The sequence below is a fragment of the Arctopsyche grandis genome, chromosome 5 (genome assembly GCF_051622035.1).
Source record: "Arctopsyche grandis isolate Sample6627 chromosome 5, ASM5162203v2, whole genome shotgun sequence".
NCBI lineage: Eukaryota > Metazoa > Arthropoda > Insecta > Trichoptera > Hydropsychidae > Arctopsyche > Arctopsyche grandis.
The window spans coordinates 30181546-30194106 of NC_135359.1; the positions used below are offsets into that span (position 1 = coordinate 30181546).

Sequence of the window (12561 nt, forward strand, 5' to 3'; positions counted from 1 at the left end):
GATATGTTCTTTTTGAAGATTTTGAAAATGGAATTTTATTATGTTATAACCACTGTTCGTAGATTTCACTAATAATTATAATTTAAATTCAACAGCAATGTTATATATTTTGTATTATAAAAACGAACAAAAATAAAACTTTGATTTGGTATGTTTTCATATCGGTAACGCAAACATATTTTTTTGCACTTTTATTAATTTTTAATTGAAATACGAATGTTTTGAAAAATATTTTCACTTTAATTTTTTCTATATATGTAAATACAATATGTACGTATTTTAATGTAAATTTTTGAATTATACAAGTTATTTTAACCTTATATTAAACTCGACGTAAAAATATTTCAAGTATGTATGTAAATATTTCACGTATGTAAATTATTTACATGGAGAAAAATCGTACTTTTAAACGAATCTAATAATATGAAAAATTTATAATTTAAATAACATATTATACAGTAAATATTTAACGAGGCACTTATGTACATAAGTACCCACGCTTTAAATTGTGTACAAATTGTTAAACTTGATTTTAATACGTCTTAAGGAATTACGTAGCATAACATTACAGAACTAACAACAAAATGTTATACTAAATTAAATATCGTAAATAGACCTCGTAAAAAACAAACATAAATTCCGTTAGAATATTCATAATTTCGACATAAAATTACAAACAAAGAAAAAAATAATAATTTTCTGCAAATCTCAAAATAGAAACATCCCCTTGGAAGAGTCGCCGTGTTTATTTTAAGTTATATAAACGCTTCAAATTATTGACAACATTGCGCAATCACACGCAAAAAATATGATGTGCTGAAAAAAATAATTTTTGCGGTACATACTACACACAGCGGAAGAGAGCAATTTCCCAAATTTCCTCGCGGGAAAATGTATACAAGCGAATAATAAATATGTTGCGAGCACGGCTTAATCCGGTTGTTCGCAAAGTGAACGCCGCACACCAGAGGCAGAGGTTTAAAAATAATGCTCCGCACTCAGTTTCGTATTAATAATAAGCCCTTAACTAGAATTTATCACGACGAAACTGTGTAAATTTAAACGACGCCATTGTCGTGTGTGCGAATTTTGAACGTGCGTGTCTTTCGAATGTGAAAAGCGACACATTTGATATGAACGCGAAAAACAAACGATTAAAATTTCATTTCAAACCCGTTTTATGTAACAGACTGATGGCAAACATATTTTAATATATTCTGTATTAAAATTTTAATTCCAAACTATTTTTACTTTATAATAACAAGGTAGCAGTACAATTTTGATTTTACTTAATTATTTTTGATTTACCTTAAATAATTTATAACACACCCATACATATGTATATACTAACTTGAAAACACTGCATGCCATAAATAATATTCCGTTAGTTACGGACATTACTAACAAACTAACCAGTAGATTCTATGACAGAATCACTAATAACCATACTAACACACTTGTGAAGAGTCTCGGTGATTACAACAAAATGTCTATACCCTTCAGGTATAAACACAGATTACCTAAACACAATCTGCTTTAGGTCATCGACCTAAGAGAGTCTTTAATTAATATTATGTATTAGATGTATTATGAGCATTTATAAGAATTGTAAATAGGTTTTGAGCTATTTTTCCTAATATGCTGTACATTAACATTAGAATAATATAATACTATGACTACTCACAAAATTAAATAAAAATTGTAAAATATAAAATGATCAGTAGATCAGTAGCTATTAAAATACATATAAGATGTATTGTGAACATAATTTAGTAATAATAAAAAGGATTTAAAAATCAAATTTACATTATTCGGTATTTGAATTCGATTACTTTCACCACTTATTCCAATGTTGCTAGTTTCGAAATAGACTATAGAGAGCTTAAGGGCTTTTTCATTTGAAATTATTAAAAAAAAAACTGAAGTTGTATTCACATTTTAATTAAAACACTGTCAAAGAATCGTTTCCAGACAAATGACATTAACCTTATGTAAACTCTTCTTGATTGAATGGATGTCGAAAAACTGCAATTCAATTTCAATTTCGGTGAACAAATAATTCGATTCCAATTTAAAGATAAAACCAAAAGTTGAGGTGACCATACGTCCCATTTTGAACGGGAAAATCCCGATTTTTACGTGTCATGCGTTCGTCCCGCCGTTTTCGTAAAATTTTTCATAATAATTTTTAAATAACTGTAAAATACAATATTTATTTTTATCTTGTTTTATTTCCTTCTTTTAAAGAAATGTATGTACGTTCTGGTAAAATTATATCACTTAAAAAACAAGAAATGAAAACTAAAGAAATAAAAATTTTCAGTCGCACATGATTTTTGCCGAGAAACCGAGAATATCTTTTTGGAAAATTTGTAGTTATTTTAATTGTTAATTTTGCACGTTTTAGAGAGAAAGAAAACATTGAACACGGCGCATGAACGTCTGATACATATATTTTTTTTGGGTCTACTTGACGAGACAGAATGCTAAATGACAGAAAACGCAAATATCGGAAGGCAAAGATCGAAAATCGAAAGATCTTAAGTCGAAAGATCAAAACAAAATGGTGCATGGTAAACGGTACATACTCACTTAATTTGCGCGAGCAGGATACATATATAAAAGATATATATATATATATATATATATATATATATATATATATATATATATATATATATATATATATATATATATATATATATATATATATATATATATATATATATATATATATATATATATATATATATATATATATATATATATGTATATATGTATGTATGTATATGTAATTACCTAATCCAATGCTAGCTTGCGGTTCTATGTCGTTGATGGTGTTGGACGTGATGGGTCTGGCCGTGCCCCTCTGGCCGCTCCCTACGAGACTAGGACTAGACGATATCTTATTGCTGGGACTAGTGGCCAAGAGGGGCCTATGTCCGAGGGCCCCAGGGCTCGTCGCAGACAGGGGCCTCTGGTAGTTGTTGTGGTAGTTGATGTTGGGCTTGGGACCCGGCCTGCCACCTGCAGGTTTCGTTACAAATGTTGGCCTGTTGTTGTGCGGTCGAGTCGACAAACTCGAAGGTGATCCGCTCGATGGCGCTTTCGTCTGGTTGTGGTCTTGGCTAAGGGCCGGTCTGTAGGGCCGAGTCACCGTCACCATGGGCCTGTAGTTTGTCACTGAAAACAGAGGACAATTCGGTGAAAATTTTTATACAATTTACACTCCAAAATCGACTATCAATGTAATTAATTTCTTCGCTTATGAAATTAGTATTTATAATATTATTATAGCACTATTGAAAACAGTTTTAAAATTCAAATACGTACTTTGACTTTTATGATTTATTACAAATTAATATTAAATTTTCACATTATTTTTTGTTTTTTATTTTATTTTATTTATTTAAAAATCAACAGACAACACGATTTAGATATGTATAAAAAACAAATAGTAAATATATAATATATGTAACATCCAATAACAGATTTTTACAAAGATTATAAAAAAAATGAAAAAGATAAATATAAGGAAAACAAATGAAAAATAAAAGAATAAAGGCTTTAACATGACAAAATAGAACATTGCATAATTAAACTATAGTATTAAAATATTGGAAAAAGGTTATAAAATAGAATATAAGCAGAAATTGAAATTTACAAATATAAAACAAATGAAAAAGGTAAATACAAAATAAACAAATGAAAAGGAAAAGAATGAAAGCTATAACACGATTAAATAGCACATTACATAACTAAACTAAAGTATAAAAAAATATTGGAAAAAGGTTATAAAATAGAATAGGAGAAGAAATGAATTAATCGGTCAAGATTCTCTTGATGTTAGACCTGAATTGATGTAGGGAAATACCAAATAGATCAACCTCATTCAGCTCTCCGTTAAACATACGATAAACGCGCTGCAGATAAGAATATTTTTGGGAATTAGTATTTGAAAGGATCAAGTGAAAAGAGTGCAACGAGTCTAGAGTACCGAACTGGGATTCTCAAATTAACCTTATTCAGTAAATCAGAACAATCAAGGAAACCATTTATGAGCTTAAAGAAGATTGTCGAAGAAGAAGAACGTCGCCTGACAGAAAGATTGTTAAAAGATAGGATTTTTAAAATATCGGAAACAGTAGAATGGGTATAGGTAGGAAAAAAGTAGCGTAAGGATTTAATAAATTTAAGTTGAACTTTATATTTACATATGTATACATATGCTTTGTATATGGGGACTTGTATATATGTATATGTATACATTATAAGCTGCTTTTATTTTTATTTAATTCCTATATATTATTTTTCTTGTCAATTATTTGTTTTGATACTTGCCAACAATTACTCATTTGAAGAAGCGTTCAAAAATAAAATACTGAGCACATACATACATACATATGTATGTAACATGTTAAATGGCCAAGATTTAGGAATGATACAAAAATTACAAAATAAAGCTACGAGAGGTATTTTGAATGTGGGTAGATTAAAAAGTATTAAAAGTATGTAAGATTAATCGGTTAGTTTTAATCTTAGTACATTGTCTTTTGTTTATAAGTTAGATCAAAAGTTATTACCTAAATATTTTAAGGATTATACAATAAGAAATAGAGATATACATAGTTATTATACTTGAAATTAGAACAATTTAGTTGTAGGTAGAGTAATGAAAAAGAAGACAGCTGGTGGTGTTTTTCACAGGGGTGTGCTCGTGTACAATGCTCTCCCTGAGTGCGTCAGGTATTCTAAGACCGTGGATGCATTCTTGCGAGGTGTGAGGAGACACCTCTGTGAAGGACAGTGCATATAAATTAGTTAGAGTAAAGTAATTAATAATGTATTTTTTAAATTAGCTAGATAGCTAAAATTATATAAATAAATAAATATGTATGTAGATAAGGTCGGAGTGAAAAATTCGAATTTTGGATTTTCATCGATGGACCTAGCGGAAAACTTTTGTCGTATCAAGGGAATGTAAAAAAAATTCCATTGATTTTAAACAATGTTCTGTGCCTCCAACTAATCGATTTGTCTCAAAGAAAATTTAAGAAAAATAGTGGATCATATATTTATGTATCTAATTTGAGAATAGGTTCAATTTAGTATTTTAAAAATAAAATATAAAGGTAACAGTGATCTATTTAGAGTTTGATTGAGTCATTCATGATTAGTTTTGGCTTAGTAACGACAATTCAAAATCACTGTTTCGTCATATACAAGTCCCCATATACAAAGCATATGTATACATATGTATATGAACGTATGTAAATTCATACGTTCCTTTAACAAAAAATGTGCTTTTAAATATTAAAACATAATTGTGTAAGTATTTTCCATAACTAACAGTCAGTAGTTATCTGATCTAATTTCAATATGTTATCATACGTACGCATGTATGCATATTTTAAGTTTAAAGTCAAGTTTTTATTTGTGATTGGTTTACTTACTGTTTTATTATAGAAAATTCATTATAAAAATAAATATGTATCATTTAATAATATCAAAAGCTCTACAAACTCATTTAACTTTATCAAAATATAAAATATGTATCCATAACCTTTGATTTCGCTTTCTTTCAATTGAGATATAATTTTTGAATCTACCTTATATGTAGCTTATCCAAATTCCCTTATAGAAAAAAATAACAAGAATCTCACATATACTTACTGAAATATCAAAATACTAAAAGCTTTCCGATAAATTGAAAAATTTTAATGTATTATAAATGTAATTGTATACGTTAATTTCAGCAAGTCCGTTCATTTGATATACATATAATATATTTAAAATATTTCATTTAAGATTCTATATATGTAAATGTATACATATGCGTTAGCAATACAATGCATCTTCAGACGTTTTATTTTAATTTGAAGCATACAAATATTTTCATTATCTCAAACCGGACCAAATCAAAAGCAATTCCAAAACCCAAAACATTTCAACTCACACGCATACAGTTTATCATAATACAAACTTAGTACATCCAATATACATACACAAGCCGAGATAAAAATGCGAAAAAAATCCCCAAAAATCTCATTAATATTTCACGTCACGCACACACACACACATCCATACATTATATAAAACTCGTTACACAAGACTCACGCAAAAACCTTTTTGCAATTTGCACCGGCTCGTAAATAACGAAATTTAAACGAGCACGCGCATAAATTACTCACCGTTAAAATTGACAGTTTGAAGTAAAAGAAAAATACAAATTAAAAAAACCGCAAGTGCATCGCGAAAATCACACACCCAACTGACTGAATGTCGTCTATTATAATCACCCATACATACATACATATATAACCGAGCATTTTCACCCGAAAGCTAAACCGTGAAATGGTATACCGATTTGTGTGCCGAACGGTCGAGTTGGCACACCGTGCTCCAATGAACGTCTTCTAGTACTACCTGGACAAATATGTACTGGACACTACAGGTGAAATGACCGTGTAGCTTCTTGTTTGCTGAAAACTTGTCCTCTGTGCTATTACCTGTTTATGTGGTTCACCCTCCGAGTGCACTTTGACTGATGAAAAACAAACACACTCAGATTTCAACTCAAATAACAATCTCAAATTTGCTCTCTCTCTCTCCGCTTGCAAGTAATTCCATTTATTTTCATACTATTTGCGATTCTTCATAGACGCATTATGAATTTGAAGCGATGTGAATTTTCTGCATAAATGCCTTCAGTGGTATGTTATTAGATTACCTTCACTGATAAGATGCGAGGTATCCAGTTACAAATTCGCCATAGAATTTAGTTGTGATTGTAATCATAATGTGTATCAAATTATATGTACATACAAACATAGTTATATTAAGATGTTTTACACGCAAATGCAAAACATTGTTTTACACAGAATATCAATAACTTTTGATGCTGTAGATCAAATACATATAATATATAAAATGAAATTAAAGAATATGCTCACAGCCCTATACATTTATTTAATATATAAAGTAAACCACTATCTGTAAGAAAAGTAAATAAATTTGAACTTTACCATGACATAGTCCAAGTACAGAAATTTGAGTTACATTTTTAGACTATCCAAACCCTTTAAATCCCACAGTAATGTTGTCTTGCTTTTCAATTCATTGCTAAGAAGTCATCTATTGCAATTCCAGATTTCTTATCAATTGTCGTTTTGACCTTACAATCTAGGAGAAAAAATTTATGATCTATGTTTTTTAACTAAGCTTTTGCATTATTATAATTGATAGTCCTATTCCAATTTGCAAACAGATCCAACGTATTTCTTCAATATTTAACATTAATCCCTGTTCTACCACTTGCAATTTATTTTTATTTCTATATCATCTTGCTCTTCTTTTCACAATATTCTACCCCATATTCATTCTTTTGCTGTTCATTTTCTTGCATTCAATTTCTATTTTTTGCTATATCTTTCCCCGAGGCCTTCATACATGTAACTAGTAACGTGGTCTAGTGGTGAATGTTGAATTATCTCGTACTTGATGTTACGAGTTCGACTCCCGCCAAGTCTCGCTATTGGCCAGACCTTGGTTTGTCAAGGTCGATCGTTTCTTATCAAAATTTTCCAATTTTTCTGATTTTCATTGAAACGATTCCTGTAAAATTGGCGTTTCCTTCCCAATTTTCTGTTGCGAACCTTTAGTTATTGTTATTTATTTATTTATTTTAAACAGACCATTGTGGCATAACAGGAATTCCTAAAGCGCCACAATGGTCAAAAAATATAACACAAAAAAGAAAAAAAACAAAATAACAATTAAACATAAACATAAATACATCTACATACATAAAAAATAGCATTTATAATAACAGATAAAGTAAAAATATCAAATAAAATATAGCATAAGGAATGCCTTGCACCTACAGCCAGTTTCAATAAATATGTAAGAAACAACTACAAATACAAAACATCCCTGTAAGGCCCAAATGGAAGAGAGTTAATCAAAATTTCACTCATAAATCACAATCAATCATGAAAACAATGATGAGCGCAGACTACCAGATAAATGGGTTAGAGTAATTTCCGACAATTTACGCTCACTAAGGTGGAAAATATCACATTCAGTCTCGGCAGCAACGATTTCATTAAGAAGTCGGATAGCTCTTGGAATAGGAGCCATTCGAAAAAGGACTGTGCGGGCAGGAGGTACAGCCAGCAAATGATGATGTCTACCACGCACATAGTGAATAGGGACATAAAGCCCCAACTGCTCCAGCAACAACGGGCATGACGTATTACCACGTAAGAGCAGGAGAACGAAACGAATTAATGAGAAGTTTCTCCGAAGTTCAAGGGAATTATACCCAAGCATGCCCAAAAGGAAAGGAGTGGGGTAAAGATATGGGTAATACCCATATTCTTTCCTATATAGGAAACGAAGAAATGCTTTTTGCACTTTCTCAATCATCAGAGAGTAATTTGCTTCATGCGGATTCCACACAATCGCATTATACTCTAGCTTACTTCTCACAAGCGAATTGAAAAGCAAGCGAGAAGACAAAGGATTGGAGAATAATCTTGCATATCTCAAAACAAATCCAAGTCGACGAAAGGAAACGTCAGCGACTTTTTAGATATGGTTGTGAAAGGTGAGCTGAGGATCAAAAGTGATACCTTAGTTATATCTTAGGTTTCGCCATATTGCTCACCATATATGTCTCTGTGGTTGTTTATCGAATATAAAATATTCGTATTGTTACATGAAAGTTATCCATCGTTATTTATCGTATTAATACGATATTTGTAATATCTGACGATAGATGTCAGATAATGTTTAGATTTACATGTATCTATGTAATAATTATGTGGACCAGGAAGGCGCATTTGGGGTTTACCTGTTAAGCCTTCCTGGTATATTTGTATATATGTATGTAAAAATATGTATGTAAAAATATGTATGTAAAAAATAAAATAAAATAAAATAAAATATAATGTGACTTAATATATAAAAAAAAACAAAATTTACATTAGCTCAGACTTGCATCCGCACATGTGCGTGCTTCCGTGTGAAAACTACCCAAACCCAGAGACTATATCCAATTAAGGGTATTTAATCAATGGGGATACTCACCAGTGGTGGAGCGGTCAGGATATGAGGGAGTTGGGGGCGCCTCGGGCCCCGCCGGGGGCGGATCCCCGAGGGCGCAGCACGAGCCGAACATGAATCCGTCGACGCAGACGCCCACGTGCCGGCCTGATCCGCGCAGGCAATCCTGCACGAACATGCACGTGCCACGTGCGCCCCCCACCGAGCACGGCTTCCTCGAGATCTGGTAACCTGAAAACATCAAACAAAACCACAATCAATATGACATATATAAATACCACTATAATATACATATACTCCGAATAAAATAAAATAAAAGCATATTATTCAATTATAAGTCGCACCGTTCATAATGACCCACCCCCACTCCACGGAAAATATGCGCACGCTAAAATCCTCTACTGGACGTTACTTTTGCGCACGTTTTCAGATGAAATGACAGGGTGGGTCTTCAATGATGAAATGACAGCTTTAGATGCTAACCATCATATATATAAAGACGGTAATCTGTGTGTGTGTGTGTGTGGGTGTGTGTGTCCTAACTCTCGCCGAACATAATGAACGAATCGATAGAAATCGATAAATTCATTTTTCGACGAGACGACTTTGTCGCGACTCGAACCGATCACCCCAAATAGCCGGAATATAGGTCTAAATTGAGCTAATGGTCACGTGCATCACGCCAAATCCAATTCTTCATTTCGCCTTTTTTTTTTAACATTAATTGAAATATTCCTTCTCGCCATATAAAAATACGTAATTTTAATAATTTCATTTAGCGAGGTTTTGAACCATTTTTTTTATAGATTTATTTTTAATTAAATTTAAATTTAAATTATTTATATTTTGACGATATTCGAGAAAAAAATTGATTTCATTCACCGGAATCGGGCGCCGGGAATCGAACTTCGGACCCACCGATCCAAAACGATGTGCTTCATGAGCCCGCGCCGCACGCCACATCCTCGCCCAGAATACGTGTTGTAAATACACATCATATGTATATGCACGTAATTTGTTATGTGTAATAATAATATTCAACGTTACGAGGTCAATGACCATTTGTGTATAATCGGAAAATATTACATTTTGTCAAATTTAATTAACATTTTGTTAACGTTAACTTTAAGAATTGAAAATTATTACAAATAAAGAATTGAAAACTATCTATGAGAATGTACGAATTTAAACCTGTACTGATTATTTAAATAACTCGAAAAGAAATTGAATCATTTTAATGGGTCATATTACGAGAAATCCCTCTGTGGACGAACATCATGGAAAGTTATTTGTTTATTTCTAGTCACTGGTCTCTAAATATACTTAACAATTTAAAACGACAAATTATTTGATGAATTTTCGTGTATTAAAAGTTATGTAACAAATTAAAAGATTGAAGAATAAGGATCGAAATATAAAGCCCTGCTATATATAGTAGGTGAGTTGAAATTTTTGGATATTTCACAGATAAAAATTTTCTTTGAAACACATGTAAAAATCGTTTTAAAGTTTTCCTTGCGTTTCCCTGGATCTAATGACCCCCCATTGAACGAATATTTTCATTAGTGAATAATATGTGTACCAATGAAAAAACCCCAATTAAAAATAGACTCATTACAAGAATCAATTTATACGAAATGCAACTTAGAAATTAACTTTATACAATTCTTTGGTTTTTTAAAGCAAAGATATTAAAAATGAAAATTTTTTTTGAAAAATGTCAAATAATGTCATTTTAATTTCAATAATGTATGATAAATAATTTGTTTTATAATAAATATCGTAAACTTATAAAGCTTTTTTATGTTATAAAACGATTATTTATAAGTATTTTTTTTTTCCAAAAATAAGGTCACCGTAATTACACCTTATATCTATCAAGCGATTTAAACGCATTTATAGTTATACATTTAAACATAAATTATTTTTTTAATAATAAAATTGTTATCTAGAGTGACTTTTCAACTACATTGGAACATAAAATGTTAGATTAGATTAAATCCGTCCTTCAAAGGCTTATGAGTTTATTTGGCTAATTTTTTACTTGGCCATGTTTATAAGGACTGGTATTGTATCTCAATTTTTTCTATCTAAACATACTAATTTGAGTGGTAAATGTCTTTTAAATTTCAATTATGTGTAATAAATATTATTGTTTAAAAATTCAAAATTTTAACTGATTCCTTGTATGTAATTTGTTCACCGTACGCATAACATATTAAACACTTGAACATGCTCGAGTGTCCACCATCGCTCACCAAAAGACCAGTGGACATCCCTAATCTAAACACAAAACAAAGTACATACACACTAGCATGGGGATACCGTTACGACTGATTTTAGTAAATAGATTTCTCGGTAGTGAAAAGTTTCAGAGACGATATCGTCGACGGTCGTGCTACCCAAATGAAGACGTGACCACGTACAGAAGCAGATAGTATCTTCGAGCCCTGTATAAAAGGTTCTGGCGAAATTCCACAAGTGGAACGAACCCGTCCGTATCTTAAACACCCGCATAGAATAAATTGAGTAATATCCTTCGAAGATGGTTGTCCGAGTTGGCCACTAATGCCGTCATTTGTCAACATCCATCCACGTCCAATTCTGACGAAATTCCGAGAATCCGAATCGTGGGAGAGGAGAGAGACCCATATCTCGGACGATCCACGTACGTATGGATGTACCGACTTCGAGAGAGGAGAAAATTTAATTTTGCTATAATTAAAAACGTATCCGTTTCGGCCAATGTAATTTGACGGAGACTTTTACTCTTTGTCTCTCTCTCTCTCTCTCTCTCTTGCTCTGTCCGACCGAGTTAATTACTTCAAGTATAAGCGATTGTGATGATAGCGAGATAAAATCCAAGTTATCCGAGCGAAAACGTTCAAACTGGTCCGCGAGAATTCTTTCCGTGGACCAAAAATAAAAAGTAGGGTAGACTGGGGACAAAAGTATTATAACATTTTGACTCTGGGATTTTTTTTCTTATCTGACTATTACATTGAAAATAAAAAAAAACTGTAAGCATACAGTACAGTACAGACCATATATTCAGGGACATATAAGTTTATTTATTTATTTCCAAATGCTATTACAAAAAGAAGCTATAGAGCTTATATCAAGATTAATAAAATTTTACAACTGCCCCTTACCCGGGGACAATTGTAACAGAGGCAGGGGAAAATTGTAACGAACTGCTTTTATGGAAATATTTGTAGCCTAGTTTGGTAATATAACATAAAAACATTTAGAGAAATCAATTATAATGTAACCGATAATGAAACGCAATTTGATTAGTTTTTTTTTTCTGTTTCTTGTTATTTGTTTTGTTTATTCAAGTTTCTTTGTCATAGAGTTAATTTTCAATTGTTTTATTTTTCCCTGACATCAAATTTAGCCTGTAGAGCATACTTCTCTTGTGTGTCTGTATACACATACTGTTATGTACCTCAATCATCAATGTAGTCGACTAACCAGTAGGGATAAGACACATTA

At 31.5% G+C, this 12561-nt stretch overlaps 1 protein-coding gene across 1 annotated transcript in view; it reads right to left on the minus strand.

Moving 5' to 3' along the window:
• The window catches only part of Sb (serine proteinase stubble), a 164460-nt gene that overhangs the window by 51331 nt on the left and 100568 nt on the right, over nt 1–12561 (minus strand). Inside the window, exons 3-4 of the mRNA XM_077430794.1 lie at nt 9091–9297; nt 2800–3183 (exon numbers count right to left, since the gene is read on the minus strand). Of these exons, the coding sequence (XP_077286920.1) occupies nt 2800–3183; nt 9091–9297 (591 nt within the window). The remainder of the gene's footprint in view (nt 1–2799; nt 3184–9090; nt 9298–12561) is intronic.